Source organism: Pogonomyrmex barbatus, unplaced genomic scaffold (genome assembly GCF_055798465.1).
Source record: "Pogonomyrmex barbatus isolate J1 unplaced genomic scaffold, ASM5579846v1 scaffold15, whole genome shotgun sequence".
NCBI lineage: Eukaryota > Metazoa > Arthropoda > Insecta > Hymenoptera > Formicidae > Pogonomyrmex > Pogonomyrmex barbatus.
The window spans coordinates 1,887,605-1,913,973 of record NW_028297111.1 but is presented as its reverse complement, the minus strand read 5'-3'; the positions used below and the strand labels follow the sequence as shown (position 1 = coordinate 1,913,973).

The following is a 26,369-nucleotide window of genomic DNA, read 5'->3' as shown; positions in this document are numbered from 1 at the left end:
ACTTACTTCATCACGCGTGTGTTTTACCCTCTTCGTCGACTTTACTATATCGCGGTATCTTGAAACTTATATAGGCAGTATCTCTATCCTCATCATTTACGAAAAGATGCCCCTGCTTTTCGCATATCTCTCAAAGGCGTCTCTTTAATTTTGTTCATCATTATACTTTAGATAGCACAGTAATATCTTGTATTCATTTATATATATATATACGCAGAATAACAAGAATATTTATATCTCTTTAGCATCCTCTATTTTCTCTTTTTATTTGTTATTCTTTTTTTATATATCGAATTTATATTGCTTTTGTCAAATCCTAACGTTTTGTCTTTAACCTTTTTTTTTCTTCTTTCTGTTGTCTTTTTTTATCTTATTCTATATTAAGGATGGCAATTGCATATAGGGTTGCCATATTAAAATTTTCAAAATTATTTATAAGCCAAAAACCCCGAACATTTCGGTTGCAATCCCGGACGCATATAAAAATGCGCTTAAATTAATAAAAACAATGCGCTAAAATTAATTAAAATAGTGAAATGAATGAATTATTTCACATCTAATTCATTAACATTCAGAGCAAAGAGAAATTCGAACTGGAAAATAAATAAATACAGACTATTTTGATTAAAAATAAGTTTTCTTATAGGTTTAGTTTAAGTTTTATTAATTTATTTTTTTATTTTAGTTTAAGTATTAAAATTAAAAAATTTTAACTCTTTTATGTGATACCTGTGCTATTTGGTAACGCAGAGTAATGCGAGAGAAACAAAATATTTAGCAGCTTTCCTGAAACCCGGACGCTTTCAAAAAATCCCCCCGGACGTCCCCGAACACCCTAAAAAAGAGGATAGTGTCCGGGAAAAAGAGGATGGCAACCCTAATTGCATAACAACAATTTTCTGGTATAATAAAATAATTCATAATAATGACATGTTTAGATAGATGGTATTAAATTATATATTCTCTATATTCTCTATATATTTTCTTTTTATAATATTTCCATTTAGAAAATAGTAAAGACAAGTCAAAATTTATCTTTCTTGTACACACACACACACACACACGCGCGCGCGCACAGAATTATCCATGTACTAAGAAAAAAAGGGAAAAAAAAGGGAAAAAAAAGAAGAAAAAAGAAATAAAAATAGGATTCGACAAAGGTAAGGATATAAGCAGACTGTAGAAAAAACTGTGGATAAACACAGAAAACGAAATATTGTAGAGAAAAATAGTAATATTTTTTTTTTAACTATATATACAGGGTGTTCCACAAGACTTCTGCCACCGGTCGTAAAAAAATAGATGGGACCGAGATGAACATAAAAGTCCCATACCATTTTGTGATATTCGCAATAATAATCGAGATATTAATTATTAAAAATCACCGTATTAGTCCGGCAAATACAAGCGCGCGGTAAGATACTCCCCTGGCGATCATTGTTGATAGGCGCGTGAGGAATTGTTTACTTTAAACGGTTCGTGCGTATGTAGCTATTGCCGTTTGAAATAAACAATTTCTCACTATCTTACCGCACGCTCAGTACATTTGCCGGTGAGCTGAGCTAATACGGTGATTTTTAATAATTAATATCTCGATTGTTATTGCGAATATCACAAAATGATATAGGACTTTTATGTTCATCTCGGTCCCATCTATTTTTTTAATGACAGAAGTCTCGCGAAATACCCTATATATGAATTTATAAATATATATATTCTTATATATACGCGCACGCGTGGTATGCGTGCATGTGTGTGTGTGTGTGTTGTGTGTACGTGTTTAAAAAATAAAAATATATTTTATCTATTTATAAACAGAATAGAATAAAATAGAATATTTAAAAATCTATATATAGACTTTTTCATGAAAAAGAAAAGAAAGAAAAAAGAAACACAGAAAGTGAATGAAAAAGTGAATGAAGTTAATGGAAAACTTGTATAAAAAATGTAAATTTTCTGAAAGAGAAATTGTTTAAAGAAACATTAATGATGTTGTTTGATAAATACATTGTAATTAAAAATTTCCTTAATTTATTTATTTTTAAAATATATTAAAATTTTAAAATATATATTCTTCCATAATTTCAGTTTTTTCTAAAAATAATTTTCTGAATCCGTTCTGAATATTTTTCTCTTCCTTAAGTGCTTTAAATCTTCCTTAAATAATTTAGGTAATCTTCTAATATTATTTTTAGTATGTAAGTCTTAATAATATGTAGTTTTAATTGTCAATGTCTTAAATATACATATCTATTTGTCTTTACTTAAAATTATCTTTGTAGTTTCTTAAATTCTTTTCATTCTATGTTATGGATTCTATTTACGCTTCTCGCTTTGTTTTCCATTCTTGTTATAGCTTATACTCTTTCTTTTTCACTCTCATTCATACCTTTGAATCAGGGATGTGCCTATAAATCCAATTTGATATATCTAAACCTCCTCAAATCCTTGTAATGTAATTATAAAAAAATATTATTTTCTAAAATAAACATTTTATTAAATTGTTAAGAAAATTATAATAATAAAACATAAAGTTTACATAAAAATTAAGAAAACAGGATTTAAATTTCATTTTCTAAATGAATATTTCTCATATGAAATTTCTAGTTCTTGTTTTAAATTCGATCCTTGTCATATCGGGGTGATTGTCCTTTTTCTCTTTTCGTCATATCGCACCCCTTTTTTATACTACAATTTTCGCTACACTGTTATGCATGTACACCATGGTAATATTACTATTCAGGATGCAAGCAACATAAAAGAGCACAATAAAAGAAATTACAAGTTCAATATCTTGCATTTAATTAATATGCTTAATTCTAATCAAATATAATAACTTTAAGTAAATATAAAATATTAACTATTTCTGTAATTATTTTATATAATTGACCAATGAGATGATAATTTATTAGTATTCATTATTTATTATTAATCATATATTAATTATATTCCGTATTTCGTAATCTTTATTTAATAATGGCAACTTATTTTCACGTTTATAAAATAAATACTCTATTGCATTCTTAATTAAAATGTTATAGTAATAATATTCTTAATTTATGTTGTAATATTTATATATATCTAATATTTAATTTATATATTATACAAATAAAAAATATATAAAATCATTATCACTTTTTGGTGAAAAACGAATGATGAAAAATTCTTTTAAATTATAAACAAAAATTATGAAAAAGAATCAATGAAACTGTGTTAATTATTAAACAAAATACAAGATATCGCTTTTTAATTTTAAATCATATTAATGTCAAATAAATTTTTTAAATAGTATTATTATTTTTTGATGTAAATCGATTTCTCTCGTCATTCTGAAAAAATATTATTATGAAATGATCAAAAGGTATGGAAATATTTTACAAAATATTTTATATTTTATATAAGATCTTTCTTACGTATATTTTTAATATCAAAATATATATATATATATATATATAAAACATATTTCGATATAAAAATTATCTTTTAAAGTAATCACTTTGAATTGATTCAGAATTATCAACACATTCTGTATATAAAATTCGCGAACTACTTTAAAGAGAGACGCCACTGTGACGGATCAAAAAAATTGATTTTTTTTATTTTACCGGAAAAAGTAACTCTTTAACAATGTATTTCTAAAATTTTAAGTTAATCTGAGCAAAAATAACGAAATTATCAAATATTTTCAAGAACACGTCAGGTTGCTTGAGCGCACCGCTTGGGCAAACAGCTCGGTAAATGAAACAACATGACTGTTCATGATCGTACACGAATTTGAAATAAAATGTTTTTATCTACGCCGATTTATACAACTTAAAAAAATAATAAGGAGAGGAATTACACTTTCATTTGGAAAATTATTTAAAAAATTTCATTTTGTGGTGCTATAATCGAATTGTCACATTACCGCCTGCATCATAACAATGGAGTTTGCTAAAAATCATGGATATCTTAAATATTAATGTTAAATTTAATGTTTTTGAAACTGGACGAGAAACGAGAATCACGAATCGAAATTTTGATACTACTTTGACATTTTTAAAAATAGTTTGCACCTATTTAAATACTCTATGAACTAAAGAAAAAAACCTACGTTGATGATATTACACTTATTAACTTTTCTTTTAAACCTTTAATTTTATAGATTTTATTTCAATGCTACTGTGAAGCTATAAATGTTCTTCAAATTTTGATGACTACTTTGACACTTAGATATTCCACAGTTAATGAAAAGTTATTTCGATGATATTATAATTCTTAACTTCTCTTATAAATTTTTAATTCTACAGAATTAATTTTAATATTCCTTTTGAGTGAAATTATGAATGCTTCCAAATTTTTGATGCTCTAACACTCAGATGCTCTATAATTAGAAAAAACCTACTTTGATGAAATTATATTTATCAACTCCTCTTTTAAATCTTGAATTTTACAATACATTTTAATGATATTTTAAAGATGCGAATATTTTTAATATTTTGCAAACTATTGAGAAAAATTATTTTTAAATTAAATTTAAAATTGAAATGATTAATTTACTTAAATGTATAGAAATATATAGATAAATGTATATCTGAAACATGTATATTAAATTAATAATATAAAATATACATGCTATATATATATATATATATATATATATATATATATATATATATATCGGATTGTTTTCCCTTTTCTACTATGAATCCATATAATTTGATGATAACACGTCCATTCTTCGACCGAAATTTTGAGCTTCTTTCCCTTTTTTGTTTAAGAGTTTAAGTAGAACTTTACTTATAAATGCGTGGTACTAATCTTGACTAAGATATTTGTTCTTAAGATCAGTTTTCAACTATCGTAAGTGTGAATATCGCGAGTGTGAAAATCGAGCATTGCCTTCACTTTGAGCTTAGTACACACTATAGCCTTTAATAATATTTGTTCATCTGGGTCAATATTTTTCATAGTGCAATTATATATAAAAATTCTCGAAGGCAGCTCCGCTAAGTATCACCGAACTTCGGTATTATGTCTCGCACCTCCTTGATTTTAGATAGCTTCTAGACGCTCCGGGTCAATTTCGGATATCATCTCGCGTGTGCGGTATGTAATATTCATAGCGTTACTCGTATTATAATAGCGATAAGGCTTTAATCCATTTATCTAAATATGTGCGATTGAAATTAACACGTTCTTCTAAAAGACATATACCAGGTCTTATTTCTTAAATTTCCTGTAATAATTCATGTAATAACGCGGGTATACATATATCCGCGTCGATTCTATTCTGTGATGCCATCTCGACATGTGTATCGAGCGATTTTATAAATATTTTCTTAGCGAATTTCGAAAATCTCTCTTGTTGATAGAACAATTGGACTTTGTGCCACTTTTTGCGTTTTATAAATTCCTTTGGAATCGAATATACTACTATCATATTAGATTAATGAAAATTCACGCCTGTTTTTTCACACATGCACGCACGCACACGCGCACGCACGCACATATACATGTACAAGTAGGATGACGAAAACATACTCAATATTTAAAAAAATTTTTTTATATGTTTTTCTTTATAATATTATCATACAAAAATACAAGACAAATACGTATAGTTGGTATGTAGTACAAATAAAAACAATGTTGACTTTTTAATTAAATGAAAGGTGAACTGAACTTAACTGAAGGTATATAATATTATTTTCTCATACATATATTTATATTAATTTATATTAACATATATTTATATGTATGAGAATATGTATGTATGCGCATGTATATGTATGTGTATGTATGTACATGTATGTATATATATATATATGCATATGTATGTACATTAAACACACAGTTTAATACTTGATTTTATACATAAACTTTATATTTTCTCTGCGTCATCGCGATGTAAAGTTCTCGAAATCAAAGTCGATTTTTGCAATACCTTTCGTGATATTCTAATCTGTCCAGATACCGGATCTCGTCCGAAATATTTAACCTGCATCTCTTGACCAACCTCAAGCCCTAGAGCATTAGGATGATGGATCTTGCGTTGATCCAACTGAGAATTAGGTAATAATGTCGGTATCATGTTGGAATATAACGTCACCATGACTCCACTTTCTCGAATTTCCACTATTTTTGCAGTATAAATGGCACCGAACTCCAAGACTGGCTCACGATCTTTTTGTAAAATATTTTCTATCATTTTTTTGGCTTCAGTCATAGAATCTTTATTTGGCGCAAATATTGAGTAGATATTCTCATCTTGAGGATATATCTAAGCAATATGAAAATAAAGAATTAATATTTCAAATTATAATAACTACAATAAGCAATTAATTCCAAATTTATCAAATTATTGCAAATAAAAAAATATTTAATATTTTCAAAAATATAATAAAAATATAATAAAAATATAATAAAAATTTTACATGCACTCCAGTTTCCAAAAATATCTTCTTTAGATTCATTCCACCAATTCCAAGAAATTTTCCTCTTTGATGAATAGGAATTTCTATATTATCAACAACCGGCATTTTGTCTTTCTTAATTTCTCGTGGTGTTAATATCACTTTATTCATGATTTTAATTATTTCCAATTTAGCATTTGTTGCTTGTTGTATACATTCCATTATAATTTTTGATGGAACTCCTGGTAACTTTATATCAAGCTGCAACGCAGTAAATCCTCGTTTGGTACCTGCTATTTTAAAATCCATATCTCCGAGATAATCTTCAATTCCCTATAAATATTATATTTATATTGTTAATCATTAAAATTACTAATATATGAATATTTAGATTAATCCCTACTAATATATGAATATTTAGATTAATGTAGTTAAACTTTTATACTCCTAATTCGGCAAAATTTATTTTAAAATTTTAAAGGGATCAATAACCGTGTTGATTGTCTATATCTTAGTTTCAAACATGCAATAAAACAAAAAAATTCTTGTTTAAAACATTAAGGATAACATTTATTTTATGTAATTCTGGCAAATCTACAACTTCAAAGTCAAATTGATATTCATATAATAAATAATAATTTTATATTTATAGAAAGATTTTGAATTATTATAAACACTGATTAAATTAAATATACATGAAATATGAAATATATATATATATCATATAATATCAATTATATATAAATTAAAAATATTTGAACAAAATATATATATATTAAATATGTTATTTAGTTTTTATTGTTTGCAATTGTTTGCAATTCGATTGTTTCAAAATTTTAAGAGAAATAATGTACTTCAATGCATACTTTTACGCATCGTTCCGCCACGATCCGCCGGCTGAGTGGATCTGACCGTCATTGTTCGGCCATTGTCGGGCATAAGGTGCTTTGCATCAATTTTTAATTCTTATTAAAATTCACGTATTTTGAAATATGCCACGGTTGTATGTTGTGCGTGGGATCGCTTCCTACGTCGATCCGCCGAATCCGGGCGAACACCGCCGAGCGCCATTGACGTCGAGATGAGAGAAGGAAAACAACTGAACATCGCCAAATCCAATTAAAAATAAAAACTTATTGGAGTGACGGCGGCTTAATTACCGCTCACGATCCGATCCGAATCCGAATCCGAATCTGCCCGAAATATCTTGAAAAATGTAAAAGATACGAAAAAATGTTTCAAACAAAAGTTGTAAGATTTCGAGGAGAATATATGATAATATTGATTCAAATGGAACCACTGTTAAAATTTCTTATAATCAGTAGTTTTTAAAATGGAGTCGTTTTTTTTATTACATAAAAAATGTGATTCTTTTAGTATCTTTAGTATCTTAGTTAGTCTATATATAAAAATATTTAGGTAAAATTATTAAAAACTCAATAATTTATGAGATATTTTATAACTTATTGGCACATTCTTATAAAATATAAAATATCTTGTTTAATAAAAATGTAAATAAAATGTATGTTTTAATAATCATACTTTAATATTTTTGTGCACAAAATAATGAGACAAATTGATTAATGTAGTTGTTTTTAAAAAAAATATGTACTTAAATATTGCAAATTACAATATAGTGGTTGCAATATTGCAATTTTTTTTAAAACCACTATATATTTTCTTTATTGATTTATGTACCGTTATCTCTTTTATTTTTCTCAATTCTTTTATACATTCTTTTACTCTATCAAAAATCTATATCTGATCTTCTCTATTCTGGAAAATTCCTTATAAAAACATTTCTATCAAAATATCACATAGATATACTATATATCACATAGATAATTATATTCAGCTAAAGTTCATTAACATATTATATTTGATAAATACACAATTGTCTTAATATCAGAATTATAGTTAGTGCAATTTTTCATATCGTATTATTTTTTTTGTGCAAAATTAAAATATGAAATTCTGAATTTTCTCACCGGTTTTCTCGCTGTGTTTTTTTCTAGCTTTTTTCTTTGTTCGAAATAGAACATCGAATCAACTCGTGGGAGCGAGCGTCGTGATCCGCAGGAGATCTGATCTTTCAGAGCGGAGAATGGCTTTTTATACGCGATGATCCGATTTTCGAACGGTTCGAATCGAATCGTGAGCGGTAATTAAGCTGCCGCCATCGCTCTGATTAGATAAGGCGCTTTTTTATCTCTGGCAGGATTCGGCATTGTTCGGCCGAGAATTCGAACGTCGCTCCAAGACGAGATCTCCTCTCGTCTCTGGACGGGCTCGGCGAGTTCGGCGGCGTAGCGTGGGACGCATCTCACAACATAGGCTGTCTCGCAATTAAGTACGAGCCTAATTGAAAAGATTAAAAGTGGCGCCTTATGCCCGACAGGTCGTCGGTCGGGCACACTTAGGCGGCAGTTCGACGATCACGGAACGATACAAAAAGGTGCATCATTACAATATAAAATTAAATTAACTTAGTTTATCTAAATATAAATACACTTACTAATATATCAGTCAATATTTTATATTCTTCGATATTCATATCAGTCTCATCATATTTAGTTACAAGCCCAATAGCTACACCTGCTACTGATGAAGATATTGGTATACCCGCATCTAGCAATGCCAAACTTCCACCACAGACAGTAGCCATCGAAGAAGAACCTTTTTATAAAATACAAAAATTATAAAATTATGATAAAAAATATCTAGTTATAAATATTAAAACTATCTATAAATATTTAATTAGTATATACTAATAGTTTACACTAGCTTGAAATATAGCTATAGAAGTATAATATAAATATTTGAATATTTCTCATATACTTAAAAGCAGATACTGTTAATTTGAATATACATTAGAAATCATTTATATGAATTGAATAAATAGTCTAGATTCTAAGTGGTAACAAGAAACTGTAATTCACTTTTTTTGATTGTTCGCATTAATATCTTTTCATATTTATTTTGCAAAAAGATTTTTTTATCCTTTATGAAAGAAGTGAAGAAAAAAAAACAAAATACGTTTGATTAATAAAGCAGATGACTTTATGATCCATTCAATGTTTATTATCTTTAACAAATTAAAAATAAGCTGTAACTTGTAGAGTGTCCCATTTTAATCTATGCGCTTAAATATCTCAAGAACTAGATAAGATATCAAAATTTGATTTTTTTTTAAATAATATGGTTTCGAAAAAAATTATATTCTAAGAATATGTACTTAACTTTAAATATCAAAAGATTCTTTTTTTAATATTAAAATACAATTTGTTCTTTATAATCATATAATAAAATAAGTTCTTTGTTTATCAATATTCTTATGTATCATATTGCTTATTTTTTATAAATTGTTGAATATAATTGGTTATATGCGTTAAGGCCATTTTCAACAAGACATTTATTTTGCAATTGTTAGAAGTTTTCTTATATTAAATTAGATCATTCCTTTAGATCTAAAAACTTAATTGAATCTTAGCAAAGAAAATTTCCAGTTGCAAAATAAACAATGACTGAATGCCACTAAAATATTACAAATCAAATTGATTTCTAACAATATCACTTATTAGGTTATGAAAAAAGAAATTAATAATAATTATCAAATATTCATCATATCATTGATAATCATTATCATTGATATTGTAATATTTTTATGCACAAAGAAACAAACCAATTGGTATAAAAAAAGATATATAATTGTTTTTCAAAAAAATATGTACCTGCATATTGCAAATTGATTATATTTTTTTAAACAATTATATACATCTTTTTTATGTTAATTGATTATTTTATGTACAAAAGTATTATAATATGGGTATCAATAAATAGATAATTTACAAGATATTTTATATTTTAAAAATGCCAGAATAAAATATAAGATATCTCAATGCGGAATTCTTAACTGTGTAGTCAGGAACCTTAAATCATTTTGGGATTATCTTACCATTTGATTCTAGAACTTCGCTAGTTAATCTTATAGTGAAAGGGTAGTCCTTTGGCAGAACTGGTCGCAATGCTTTCTCTGCTAAAGCGCCATGTCCTAATTCTCGGCGACCCACCCGACCCATATACCCTGTTTCATTAGTTGCATAAGGTGGAAATTCATAATGAAGAAAAAAATTCTTTTCCTTTGTGTCACTGCAACAAAAAATTCAATTTAAAATATTTATTATATTAATATGATTAAAGAAAACAAATTCAATGGTCAAGAAAATAATAAATATTAATACTAATATATTATAAATATTATATCTGTGAACAATCTTATATTATGCACAAGTTTTTGCATTCACCAGTTTGTGGATATTTTTGTTTATTGCTAGCTAATTTTTATTACAAAATTATTTTCTAATTTTTATATTTTATACCAAAATCTTTAAATGAATAAAATTTTACATGTTATATAATTGTCACAATATCAAAAAGCAAAATAAATCACAAAAAAATTATACCACATTTTATTAATATACCTAAGTAGCATTGAAATGGCATCCATTTTAAGTGCACTTTCTAAAGAATCCAAAGTCACAGTGCACATGACCTGTGTTTGACCTCTTTGAAACATAGCTGAGCCATGAAGAGGGTTGAAGAGATCTACTTGACATGATATATCACGTAAACCATTCGATGGACGACCGTCACATCTAGAAAAAATCGTCAATTCTTAATATATTTGTGCAATTATTTAAAAAACAATGATAGTGAAACATTTTATGACATAGGGAGTTTTCCAGCTAGAAAACACAGTGTCAAACACTGAAGCATTGTGTAAAGCTGTTTGCTGGAACAATTTAATTCTCGATGTTGCCAGTAAATTGCGTTTTAAACATTAAATATGATTTGTTTCCTCGAGGAATAAATAATTTGTTTCCTCAAGGAATATATAATACAATATTGTTCATATTACATTATTTGTTTCCTCAAGGTTAGGCCAAATTTTTATAACGTATTAACTTTGATCTTTTCCAAATAATTGATAGCCATGTACTTGATACACAAGCCACAAGCTTTTAAGCTGTGTATACTTGTGTAACGTGTCATTGTTGGAAAGCACTGTGTTGAACACTGTGTCATTTTGTGTCGTTTGTGTCACTTGCTAGAAAGCTCCCATAATGAAGAAGAACATACCTGATTTCTTTTTCTAAAATTAATGTCCTGAATTCATTTTTAACAATTTTGTTAAAGATTTTTTCTACCAATTTATCATTCAAGTCTGCATTGGTATTTCGTAATGTTTCTATAATATTGCTTCTAAGATTATTAATTGCATTATCTCTTGAAATCTTATCATGTGTATGATTTGAAAATATATCTCGTAATTTTGCTTCCGAGAGTTCTTTTACAGAATTTTTTAGATTATCATCTTGTTCAATAGTTTTAATTTCTCTTTTCATCTTACCACACGTCTTTTGTAAATTCGTTATTGCTGTTACAATAGTTTGACATTCTTTGACACCAAGTTTTATTGCCTTTTTTATATATTGCTCTAATGCTTCATTAGCTGAACCTTCTAGCATAACAATTAGATTTTGCTTAGTCGCAGTAACAATAATATTTAATGTACTATCTTGAATTTGACGTCTAGTAGGATTGATTATTATTTCATTATCGATCATTCCAACTCTAACAGCACCCACAGGACCATTCCATGGAATATTGGAAACACTAAGAGCTGCAGAGGCACCGTTAATGGCAATTACATCAGGATCGTTTATGCCATCAATAGCTAACATATTACACATTATCTGAGTGTTAAAGTAAAATTCTTTTGGAAATAATGGCCTTATAGATCGATCAATAACCCTACTAGTAAGGATTTCATGCTCAGTTTGTCCAAGTTCTCTTCGTAAAAAGTTAGATGGTATACGACCAGCTGCTGCTGCTTTTTGTCTATAATCCACAACGAGTGGAAGGAACGAGGAGTTAGTTGACTGATGTTCGCAAACTGTTGTAACCATGACAGAAGTATCTCCTAAAGATACAACTGCACTACCATCAGCAAAACGTGCATATTTACCCGTAGAGAAACGTAACTGTTTTCTAAATATAAAATATGTTAATTAATTAGAAATATATATAAGTTAATTAGACATATATACAGATATCTTTCTAATAACTTGTAAATACTTGAGATCAATCTTATCATCTCTGATTAATCTTCATCGACTGATTAAATTTAAAAATTGTCAAAATTTAAAACTGCAATCACCCTTAACATAATCTCATAAATCTCTTAATCATTTTAATTAAAATTATTACCTATTAAAGTATTAAAATTATATTAAAATATTAAAAATATATTTTACATACAATAAATCATAATTCGCAGAAAAATGAACAAGAAAAATATGATCAGTTTTAAATTTTGAAATTCTTAAATTTAATTGACCGATAAAAATAATCAAAAATTCACAATCAGCAAACAATATAAACTAAAAACGGAGTTTTTAAAAACAAACAACTTCAAAACAATTATAAATAATAAAATTATGTCTCAGTTTCAAATAAGTATTGTTTGAATAACATGTTTAAAATTTAATTAGAAAATACAAAATATTAATAATTAAAAATTACAAAGATGTTTTTCATTAACTTTTGATAAAGAAAAATTGATATAAAGTTAATCAGATATTTTCTTATTAAAAAATAAATTAGAAGAAAAGATACACTACAAAATTAGTACATCTAACTAAAAATGCATATATAATCAGAACTTTATAACATATATCTTCTTATGCACAGTAAATATAGATATCTTATAATTCACAATCAAGTAAATATAATTAAAATAATCTGTCTATTGAAAACAAAACTGTTTGTTATTGTATTGCTAATTCAGCAAAACGTTTACTACAAATTTTATTGGCATAGATTTGATACAATTCATATGTAAAGAAAAAATACAAACAAATATATAACAAAATACAAATAAAAATATAACGAAGTTTATTAATAAAATATAATAAAAATTGATATAAATAAAGCAGTCTTTGACATTTGCTAGACATTTTGACTAAAAAAACTGAACTAGAAATAAACAAATTTTGCATTCGACATGTGTAATTCGGTTTCATCAAATTATTATCAGGTTAGGACAATAAATAAGCAAAATACGAAACTTCAATACAATAAATATTAAATTATTTAATAATTTTTGATAGAATTTATTAATCTTTTAGCACACCATGGACAAATTATTTATTGTGTACTCCCAACAAAATTTGTAATAATAATTATATCTAATATCATACAATTTCAAATATAGGTTATGAAACTTCTTACCCATCGGATAACGTAACAATTTCCGTTCCGATATTATTCGCGCTACTAAATTTAATATAAAATACATCCCTCTTTTTATACAAATTTTTACAAATCAAAAATATTGATTTCTGATACCCTAATAATCTAAAATTTGTAAATGCCAACATTTTTAATAATACACAGTGCACGTGTGCACTGTTGTGCATCAAAGTTGTCAATAAAGGTGCCTTTTCATATTAACGCTCGACGCTCATTTTTAGGTCGATATTCCTTAGGCTGCGTTCCAATATTCATTGCCAGTATTGAAAATCTATAATATGTGACACTAATTATAAACGCAATTTAACATTAAAAAACACTAAGGCTAAAATGATTCACTGTTATCACATTGCGTCTCTTGTTGGAAAATGCCTATTATGCTTATTAGAGTTGCGTTCTGATATTCACTGCCAGTACTGAAAATATATAGTTCAGGTCACGTATATTATAGATTTTAGTACTTGCAGTGAATCTCGGAACGCAGCTCTAATAAACATAATGGGAGTTTTGGAATGCAGCCTATAGCTTACTGTAATATTCCTATAAAAAAATATTGCTGTGATATCATGTACTATATAGATAAGCAAATAATTACTAAAATGACCAAATAATTACTAAAATATTACTAGTATTTAATCATTGAAAATCTCTTAGTAATTAAGAATATTACATTTTTATAAAAGATGTAAAATTCTAAATATCTATATCTAAGAATATTCAGAATATATTTCAGATCATCCTGAAGATATCTTGCATTGTTTAGATATTTTTGAAATCAATATATAATATTGGATAGCTTAGACAAATCCATATTATTTTTATAATGTTTAGATGTCATCTTAAATATCAAATTCATTATAAAAATGAACAATTAGTCACATTATATGTACAACACCTTGTTTTGGAAGATATAGACTGAAGAAATTAAAAAAAACTTTCATAATAAAATTACAACTCTAATATAATGTGAGAAAATAATAATTTATCTTAAATATTTTATATAAAAACCATATCTATATCAATAATGGAAATACAAAGAATTACTTAATAAAATTATACAAATTATATTAACATTTTTAATACGATTAAAATATAAAAAATTATTTAGATGTTTTTCTTCTAATAGAACATTTTTCAATAGATAGACCTAATAAATATAAATGAATATTTGTCATCTAATATAGAATCTCCATTTTGTATCTATTTATAATTTTTCTTATTACTGACATAATTTCTTATTGTATTTTTTATTTATACGTTTATTTTTTTATTTATATTTGATAACATCAAAGATTAATGGAATTTTGTCTAGTAGTATATGGTAATAATATAATATATTGAATAATATATTGAATAGAGCTAACGCCGTAAATATGTTACTCTATATTTACAATTTATGGACATAGTTTTTTCGTAGGAATTTACTAATTAATACTTATAATCTCTATATGATACTCTCTCTTTCTCTCTCTCTCTCTCTTCTTCTTCTTCTTTCTCTCTCTTTTAATATTTTGGGCATCTGATTATGTCATTTATTTGAAAAATTTAAATACATTGCAACTCTATTATATATTTTAACATTATTTATAAGAACTTCTCAAAAATTAGAAAATATTTCTTTCTTGATTTCATTTTGTTTGTTAAAATTCTTTTCTTTTTTACTCTTTTTTCCTTCATTTTTTTTTAATATTTCTTTTTTTATTTCTCTACAGGAAACTATATGTAAAGAACATTGTTCTTGTATTTCATTTTGCATTTTGTTATAATTTTAATACATCATATACTATCATACAGTAAATATGAAATAGAGAACAACAGCTCTTCCTTTCTTTCTAGGATTGCAAATGTGCTTTCACTTTCTCGTTCTGCCTTCATTTCGCGCAAAGCATTCGCGCAATATATATTTATATATTTGATTTGTTTCTAATATTTTATTTTAGGAAATCTTTTAGAAATAACGATTCTGAAAATTTTTCATGAATATAATTTGGTCGATCCCATCTAATTTAGACTTTAATTGTTTTTAATAGTATGAAAAAAATCTTTCAGAAAAAAATTATGTAATTTAAAAGGTAAATATTATAATTAAAATATTTATCCAAATATTTATTATTCTTTTAGATTTTAAGATCATTCATATTTTTTTTTAAATAGAACTCTATTTTAGAAATCTATTTTTAAATGTATTAATCGATACAATTTTCTTTCTCTACAAAAACTTATTACATAGTTATGTTTAAAAATTTAGAAGTTTTTTAGACTAGTTTAGACTAATTTAGAAGTTGTTTTATTTTTTTTTATTAGTATTATATATATATATATATATATATATATATATATATATATGTATATATAATTTTTTTATATATATATATTTTAACATGAAATATTTTGTAAAATATCGTGTCATTTTTAGAAGATCATACTTTAACATTTTTATGCACAAAATAATGATAAATGCATTGATTTGGAGAAACACAAAATTGTTTTAAAAAAGGAATGCAATTGTATATTGCAAATTATGGTACAAAAATGTGATGTGTTACGAAATTTTTATTGTTTCGTTTCTATTTATGTAGATTAATTAAAAATATCTTATTTTTCACATTTCATATATGTTATAAAAAAAACTAATCTTGTTAACTTTTCTTAAGTGTAGCAGATGATTAATATATTTCTTTATTAAATATCTATGTAAAATTAAATATTCTTATAACATAATTAGAAAAAGAAATATTATTAGAAATCTCTAGTTACGTATGTTTGTTAATTTTCTGTATGTATCCTGCAATCGAGTAAATCAGAACAGTGGATTACCATCTTGACGATTATATCATTATATCGACCGCGTTTCTCTCAGCTCATACGAGTAGAATGATTTGCTCTCGAAAGTTGTCGCCTCACTTGAGTGTGTAAACGAGAAAGATAGATAAATAAATAGATAGATAAATAAATAGATAAATAGATAGATAGATAGATAGATGAATAGATAGATAGATAAAGAGAGGGGGAAGGTGGAAGAAGCGAGAAGGAGAAAGAAAGAGAAAGAAAGAGAGAGAGAGAGAGAGAGAGAGAGAGAGAGAGAGAGAGTCTTGAATTGCATATTATCTTGATTTTATTCTTTAAAATAATTTGATTGTTAATTACAATATATCTGACTGTTTGTAAATATTTCTATCCATCGATAATGAAATTTTTTACAATGTAAGAAAATTCTTCATATCTAAGTAATTCTGTAAAATTTGTCAATTGATAAAGTAAGAGAAAGTTTCTTACCTTCTTCTTTTTTAATCGATTCGTTTCGCTAATTTTTTTGCTGCAGCTCTTGACGTTCTAAGGATTTCTTTCAATCGATTTCCATTCAAACCTCTTAGCACGAAAGAAAAACTCCTTATTTAGTTGTTTTTATCATAATATCAACTTCTTTGAAATTGATATATAAAAAATCGATTTGATCTCAAAGACTTACTGTTCTAAAAATTAAAGGTTTAATTAAATTCGAGATTTTGAATATATAAGAATCAATAATTAAAATATTTTTAGGAATCTAAAATACAAAAAAATAAAATTTGTAAAATTTAATATTTCCAAAATATGAATTTATAAAATATAAATTTAATACCTTATAAATCAAAGTTTATATTGAAAATAAATTTAAAATTATTGTAAATAAAAATGCTGATCATAATATTATAATATATAATATATATAATATATAATATATAATATATAATATATAAACTTTAAATTCTTTAGTATGGCTTTCGGTTTCTCTTATATTTTCATATAAATAGATTTTTCAGAGAAATCTATATCTTATTGAGAAATTTATATCTATCAAAATTTATATCAAGATTTCATTTCACAAATTATGATCTTAAACACGCTTCATGCTCTTCAGCATCTGTTGGACCACATCACTTGCTTTTCCCTCTCTCGCATTCAACAATCACTTTCTTCGAGATTGCTCCGTACCGAAGGATCCGTTCTTCACTTCGCATTAATCCTACTCGAGAATCGATTGGCATCACTAAGGCCAGTCTGGCTATGCGGATCTATAGATTATCGTGATTGGTGTGGTGATCCAGCGCAGATATTTTCGATTTCGCTGGTGATGTATCGTTTTCGTGGTGATTTGATTGTTTTGTTGGTGGTCATTCTAGTAGAAGTTCAGTGTGCTATGATAAGAATCATCCGAGAAGATAATTCTAGTAAGTAATTTTTCAACAATGCAATTCTTATTACAATCTAAAAATGTTTTCTTTTTTTTTTAGAAAAATTTAAATTTATCAGACTAAAATACAATTTATAATTTTTAATTTATTCTTAATTGTTAAAATTTATATCCTATCTTTTATTCTTTTAATATATTCTTTTAACAAATTTTAAAATCATAATTTTTGGAATATATATATATATATATAATTGTGTACCTTAAATTTTCAAAAATTTAAATATAAATATATATAAATTTAAATAATTCGTGTGTATTGCGCAATAAAATAAATATATTCCCGAGATTATTCTTTTTCGAAGATTTTTGCGTATTCTAATATATTCCTTATACACATACGAGATGTATTTTATGCTTATTCATAATTATTCATCATTATATATGTGCGAATCACACAATTCTAGACATTTATAAATTTTTAATATATATTCTTAAGTTCTATCACATTCGTAAATTTTACCGAATATATCTTTCATATTTGATTGTATGAAATTGATATTTTGTGAACAATATAAAAACATTAAAAAATTATAATGGCTTTGGATAACAGAGTGCGGATGTCCAGCAGCGTCACAAAGACAGCCGCGATCGATTATCATACCAAAAGTCCATCTAAAAAACGGCAACTCGTTGTTATCGACCATCACTACCACCACCGGTCGTATCTTCAATGGCAAGCCCAGCAGAAAAGGTGCATGGCCTTGGCAAGTGTCTCTTCAATTATTGCACCCGAAATTAGGTTTCATCGGTCATTGGTGCGGTGGCGTATTGATCGACCCGAAGTGGGTAATCACTGCTGCCCATTGCATTCATAAGTGAGTTTGACATTGACTGATATTTTTACAAAATACTAGAGATTTTTATTTAATAATTATTTTATAATTATTTTATAATAAAAAATATCGAATTTCATTAATGCAACTTTAATTTTTCTAAAACTTTTCGTAGAACTCTTTAAGTATATTATTTTTCTTAATTTAGTTTTTTTCATTTCATTTGATTTTTCTAACATTTGTTAATTCAATATATTTTGAATTCAAAATCATTAAATAAAATCATTAAATATCAATACCTATTTTATATTTTATATTTAAGTGAATTTATATTTAAACAGATATTTTTAATTCATCTTTTCAAATATTTTTTCAAATATTTATTTTATGCTTCGTATTCTCAAGTGGATATTTACTTCAGCGAATTATTCAATTTACCTATCGGTGCGTTATGGACAGCAGTAGTCGGTGAATGGGAATTAGATTCAGGAGGACGCGGATCCGCCCGCTTGCCAATTGAAAAAGTAATCCTTCACGAAAGGTTTAATAATTACGTACATGACATAGGTGAGTTTTTGAATCTCTGAAATACAAAATTTTATAACATTTAACACAAATTAGCTAATCTAATTTTATTAATCAATTATTTAATCAAAATTTCTGCTAAATTTATTTGTCTTATTAATTTTAAATTAATTTTAAGATTGGAAAAATATCACAAAATCTGTACGTTTCTGAAGGCTGGAAAAATCTTACTTTTATAGCCTTAATGAAACTCGCTAGGCCGGCACCTCTTTCCAAAGTTGTCCGTACCATCTGCCTTCCCGGTCCCGAACAAGACCTTAGTGAAGGACAATGCGTGACTTCCGGATGGGGTCAATATGGTCCCTCGCCTTCACTATCTACCGCCCTTTTGGAAGCCAGTGTCCCTCTTCTAAATCTTGAAGAATGCTTACAAGCCTATGGTAGTTCCGTACCTATCAGAAAAGGCCATCTCTGTGCTGGTCAGATTGATGGTTCCTCTGGAAGTTGTGTGGTAAATGTCATTTTCTTAGAAATTAATTTGTAACTTTTTAAAAATCATTTTATATATATATAAAATGAAATATATATAAACATATATATATATATATATATATATATATATATAATACTAATATTAATGTTTTACAATCTTGAAGAAAATGATTACTTTACAGTTTTGTGTGTGTGTGTGTGTGTGTGTGTGTGTGTGTGTGTGTGTGTGTGTGTGTGTGTGTGTGTGTGTGTGTGTGTGTGTGTGTGTGTGTGTAATGAAAGTAATCATTTTCTTCCAGATTGTCAAAAATTAGTTCTTTATTTACAACTACATTGAATAAAATGTTTATGATTAAATGAAAAAATAGGCAATTTAGTTTTGTAAAATTTATTGATATCAACGTGGACGCATTAATATAGACAGGTTATCGAGAATAAAACAAATCGTTTATAGACATGTTTTATTATCTGAAAGTGCCGATTTGTCGTTAATTATGTTGCTCGTACACTTTCTCGTAATAAGATGAATCGATTAGCAAGAAATAAAAAATACACAGAGATTTATGTCAAAGAATTAACATTGATTCGAAATAAAATATTTTTGAAATTTAAATATACAGTTTTTAATATAAAGCGTATGTTTTTTAATATAAAAACCTATGATATTAAGTATTTAAAATAAAAATTTTTTTTAACATATCACAATTGGTTTTACATATTAAACATATATTTTATATGTATTTAACACTTACTTTTAACTTTTTTAAAAAATATGTTTTATGTTTTAAAAGATATGTCAATAATTATAAATATTAAAAATTTTCTGATAACGAAATATCAAAAAGGTGATATTGTGATCCGTCAAAAATCATAATAAAGGAGCATTACTACAAAAAATATTTGTTGACTATCAACTTACAATTTAATATAGATAGCAAAAAATTTATTTAAAATAATTAATTTTATTGAATGTAAATAATTTTACTAAATCAACGAATTATTTAATGTAATTAAATTAATGTAATAATAAATTGATTATCTTATCATCAAAGTAATTTCGATCGTAAGAATAACATATGTTAAATAATTTGATAGAATATTTTAAATTAACAGAAAATAATTCACTTTAATAGCAATCCTTTTTTCATGAAATTTTTCATTTACTTGATTAGACAATACCAAATAATTAATTATAATATTAAAATCACATTTTCATTCTTAGAAAAACCATGTAAGGAATTTAATTATTGTTATTTTTTCGCGTTAATTGATTTTCTTTTTTTACACACTTCATGCTATGAGAATAGTTGTTAATACAAAAATCATGAAAACTCTATATATTTTTCATATATACAAGGTATATGAAAAATACCGGAACTTTTTAATAAGTTTTTCAGAAGCTAACTTTTTAGAAAATAAGCATTTTTGGAAAAAATATTCCATATAAAAGTTGTAAAATTTTGATGAATGAAAAATTTTTACATAAAGAGACAAATCAATTGGTGTAAAGAAAATATATAGTTACTTTAAAAAACATTATGCAGTTAGCAATATAAAAGTACAAACTTCTTTTAAAAGCAACTACGTATTTTCTCTACACTAATCGATTTGTTTCATTATTTGTACACAAAAATATTAAAATACAATTATGAAAAAATGTATAATTTTCGAGATATTTTATATTTTATAGAATGTATGCCAAAAATAAAAATAAAATATAAAATATAAATAAAAAATATAAATAGAATATAAAATATCTCATAAATTATTGATTTTTTTATAATTGTATTAATATTTTTCAATATTCAAAATAATTAAAGCAGTCATATTATATAATAAAAGATATATGATTCCATTAAAAAATATTGCAATCATTAAAAGCTATCGATAGCGTAAATGTCATAATAAAGATGTCAATACCTTTTTGTTTGAAGATATTTATGGTGTTTTCGATTGACTCGACTCGACTCGATTCAACTCAATTGTGTCTCTTTTTTTTCTCTGTGATTTTTTTCTCTCTGTCTCTTTTTTCTCATGTTCGACTCGACTTAGAATTAAATCAAATATGCTATCACTTCTGTCTGTCTGAATCAAATGCATTGCATTTGTACATCATCATTGTACTTTTATAATGTGATTATTAAATTATTTCCAAAAATTAAAAAAAAAAGTAAAAATCAAAATAGAAATTACGTTTAATTATTTTAAAATTATATTTTGTTATTTTAAATTCCTACATCTGATTTAACAATCATAATCAAGTCATCAAATAGCTAGATCTACTATGCATCTGACAATAGTAGCAATTTTCAAGCAGGAAGGCGTTATTATAAAGTTTTTTATATTATTTAAGTTTTATTACTACATTATTAGTGCAGTTGCGACACAAATTAATAAAATTAATCTGAATTTTATATTTAATTGAAAAATATAATATCAGGAAAAATCAATAGTGCACGTATTATGTGCCTCTGTAATGTCTAGTATAATAAATATGTATTTACAATTTTATGTTAATAAAAATGATTCTCATTTTCTTTTCTATTGAAATCTTCAGGGTGATTCTGGAGGACCTCTACAATGTCGTCGTACTGATGGTGTTTGGCAGTTAGTCGGTGTTACATCTTTTGGATCCGGTTGTGCTAGACCGGGTTATCCAGATGTATATACTAAGATACAGCATTACTTACATTGGATTAACAAAACGATTAATGCCAATAACGATGACGAGAATTCATAAAATTTACTTGTGTAAATGTAATGTTGTAAATATGTTATTGTACAGCGTTAGCACATCCAAATCCTTATATTTGTATATATTATACTTTATTTATATTGTACAGTGTATAATTTGTATTGCACATAGAAACAATATTATATTTATTTTACATTTTATGTAATTTATGTAACATTTTTTGTGTTACTGCATGGATTGAAAATTTTATTAATTAATTTATATAGAAATATATATTATTCATAATATAAGATTAAAGATCTTTACACATATAGTAATAAATTAATAAATAGTAATAAATTAATAAATTAATAAATAGTCATTAAATAAATAAATAATAAAAATTTTATTAAATTTATCTTATAATATATAATGATATAATAAAAAATTTCATTTTTACATATAATATAAAGAATACAATAAAATGATCTCTATTCTTTCGTGGTATTTTATATTATATTTATTATATTATATATTTGCATTATTTATATATTAATTATATATATTTGAAAAGAGAAAATTGCAATTACATAAATATAAAAATTAAAAAATAAGATATAAATTGAAAACTTGATACAAATAAACATAAAATACCCATATGTATATGCGTACATGTGTGATGCGCGCGCGCGCGCGCGCGCGCGCGCGTGTGTGTGTGTGTGTGTGTGTGTGGTGTGTGTGTGATGTTTACATGTGACTCTGATCAATATAATAAATAGGCTATAGAAAGTTGAAAACATTAGAGTAATAATATATTAGGTTTGCGTGTGTGTGTGTGTGTGTGTGTGTGTGTGTGTGTGTGTGTGTGTGTGTGTGTGTGTGTACATAAATATATATATATATATAAAGCTATATATATATATATATATACACACACACACATATATATATATACATACTATATATATATATATATATATATATATTTGTTTATATTACAATAATTTTATATATTTTCAGTCGAATAAACATCAAAATAAAATAATAGGATCACAAGATCGTTAAGATTCTTTCCGGAACATTAGACGTAGCCGGTTGAAACTTTCACGATTATTCATTCAACCGGAAAAGATGAGATGATCTCGTTTTAAATCGCTTAAATTATATCTAAGAAACATGCATTTCTATTTCGCTTGAAATCATTGGATAAAGACAACTGGCTGTGCGGCTTGTCGGCGAATGTAATAAATTCTTGAAATTAGACATCAAGACTCGAATTTCTTAAAATTTCCCATCTATTAAAATCCCGTCTACATAAAATATATTCGTGATTACATGGCTTTATTTGTATTAAGAGAATCAATGCTTTAAGTTTAACATTTCATTTGTAAATAAATTTTTTGAACGTATTCAATGACATTATAAGATAAAAGTTTTAGGAAGATTTGAAAACTTCACTATTATGTAAACAATCATCAATGTTCAAAAAATATGTTGATGATAAATAAAATATTAACATAATAATGCATATACGATGCTATATGATAAAATAAATGATAGAATCAGATATATGATTTTTCAAGAACTAACACACATGATATAATGTTGTTTAATTAGCGTCAATTATTAATTGTAAATACAGAGAACTTTATGCATGCATGCATGTATTACATACTATTGTATGGGCATTACATTTCTAATATTCATAAAGCAACAAATTAAAATTACAAATATAGCATGTTAATGTATAAATCTAGAAACATTTTCTATAAAAATAAAAATAAATTTTTCAAATAAAAATTTGATATAATGATATAAATATGAATTATTTTTACTCTTTCGAATGGTTTAATAATTATTTATATAGATATATCAGGATGATAAATAAAAATATTTATATATATATATATATATACATACATATATATATATATATATATATATATACATACATACATATACATATGCATATAAAAAATATAAATAAATTTTATATATATGTATATATATATGTATATGTATGTATATATTTCACTATTTGAATGAATAGAATTATATAAAAGTTTGTAACCAAACTTGAATTCTGGTATCTGGAAAAAATTGAAATACTCACTTTTCAAAAATACTCAAAGTTGATTAATCAGCACACTCGACTTAGATCTATACTTTTATAACAATTATTCATGTACTTTGATCACAATACACTTTATTAACTATTAACTGAGAACGTTTTTTGTTCAGTGCTTCTCCTGAATCATCCTATCTTGACTAATTTGCTATTTACATCCTAGTTCAAAGGATGCATTATTTTTTGCTTGATTTAAGACTATGGTTGATGGCTCTACATGCTCTATTCTTACAGTATACTATCCAGATAAAAGAATATCTTTATTCTGAGTTTATATTTATGACTCATGTTTATTAAAAATATGGTGACAAGATTAGATCCAAATGTGAGCTCATAGATACTACTGAAATATCAGAATTTAGATATGTTATGACATTTATAAAAATTTATGAAATTTATATAATATATATATAAATGATGTTCAATGTAATACTATATAATATATAATACAACTGATATTATTGCACTATATATGCTATATGAGTTATGTATCATATAACTTATATAGCATATACCAACATCACAATATTATTTTTTTTATAACAACATTATAATAAAATAGAATATGAATATGAATATTATAAAAGTGTTACTGTAATATTAAAATATTCGCCAAAATAAATCATAGTATAATGATATTCATTAATATAATGCAATGAAGAACTGCGTGATGTACTGAAATCATTGTGGATATATACGAAATATGTCAATCTTTTTTTCATGTAGCACAGAAAACATATTGCAAATAATTACATTGAAACATTACAATATCGCAAATTGACTGTTGCATCATTGTTGCACCATTGCTATAAGAGTGCGGCAATATCCACTTTTTGTAATATTGCAATGAAATATCACACAGTAACATTGTAAAATAATATTCTTTGTAAAAATAAAATCAATGGAATTAAGTAATCTATGAGTATAAGTAGAAAATAATGTTATTGTAAAGTAAAAAAATATAAAATTTTTTACAAGAGAATGTTAAAATATTTTCTTTATCTATATTCAGTGTAAAATAATTACTAAGATTTTTATCCAAGAATTTCAACTAGCTCTAGATTAGGATTATTTTGATTTTGCTTTTAAACTGATACTATTAACCGTTTCCTATTCTGAATAGGTTTGTTCTTCTTATTTACACGAGAAGTGTAAACTATACACTTTACACTTTATACTTTACACCCTTCAGGTACAATGAGGAGCATTAGTCCCGGTGTACAATAGGTGATTTAAGTCTTAAGCCATAAGAAATTGACTAATCATAGTCGATTATTCTCCTATTCGTCGATTATGATCGAACGATTATGATTCGTTCATTTCTTATGGCTTAAGATTTAAATCACTTATTGTAGACCGGGACTTAGATGTATCTAAAGTCGACTGTTAAAAGTAAAAATATATGTAATTTATAAAAAAAAATTGTTTAGTATTTTTCCTTCTTAATTAACTACATTTTTATATCTCTTGCATTCATAATAATGTAATATATTCATATGTTAGAAATAAAGAACAATTTTATAAGAAAACATAATTAAGGCTTACAAAAAATAAATCTTACGTAGTGATAAAAAGGCTGCGTTCCGATATTCATTGCCAATACTGAAAATCTATAATATACGTGACCTAAATTATATATTTTTAGTACTGGCAGTGAATATCGGAACGCAGTCAAAGTGATATCTTGCTTATCAGATGCGACATGCAACACTCACTCAATTCGACATGCGCACCTATGGTGTGAGGAGACAGCGCGCTGCATAAAAGCTCAAGCTCCGATTGGTCAAGATGTCAGACCTCCGCCATTATGCGCAATGGTTCACCTTTCTTCTTACAC

General features: G+C 25.8%; 2 protein-coding genes across 3 annotated transcripts; one reads left to right on the top strand and one right to left on the bottom strand.

The window, feature by feature from the left end:
• Positions 1-5,529: 5,529 nt before the first annotated feature.
• PNPase (polyribonucleotide nucleotidyltransferase 1) lies at positions 5,530-17,822 on the bottom strand. 2 transcript variants are annotated; one of them, XM_011636166.3, is made up of 9 exons: positions 17,682-17,822; positions 16,983-17,179; positions 13,686-13,977; positions 11,532-12,443; positions 10,874-11,047; positions 10,348-10,541; positions 8,908-9,068; positions 6,414-6,725; positions 5,530-6,259 (listed from the first exon to the last, which is right to left on the bottom strand). In XM_011636166.3, the coding sequence occupies exons 3-9, from the start codon at positions 13,871-13,873 to the stop codon at positions 5,861-5,863; spliced, it is 2,340 nt and encodes a 779-aa protein (XP_011634468.2). In that variant the 5' UTR covers positions 13,874-13,977; positions 16,983-17,179; positions 17,682-17,822; the 3' UTR covers positions 5,530-5,860. The 2 variants fall into 2 exon arrangements, with proteins under 2 accessions (XP_011634468.2, XP_011634469.2); XM_011636167.3 differs by lacking the exon at positions 13,686-13,977.
• Positions 17,472-22,747, top strand: LOC105425477 (chymotrypsinogen A). The gene is made up of 5 exons (XM_089073717.1): positions 17,472-17,917; positions 18,491-18,755; positions 19,135-19,280; positions 19,454-19,749; positions 22,288-22,747. Exons 1-5 carry the CDS (start codon positions 17,578-17,580, stop codon positions 22,468-22,470), a joined length of 1,230 nt encoding a protein of 409 aa, XP_088929843.1. The 5' UTR covers positions 17,472-17,577; the 3' UTR covers positions 22,471-22,747.
• The last annotated feature ends 3,622 nt before the right edge of the window (positions 22,748-26,369 follow it).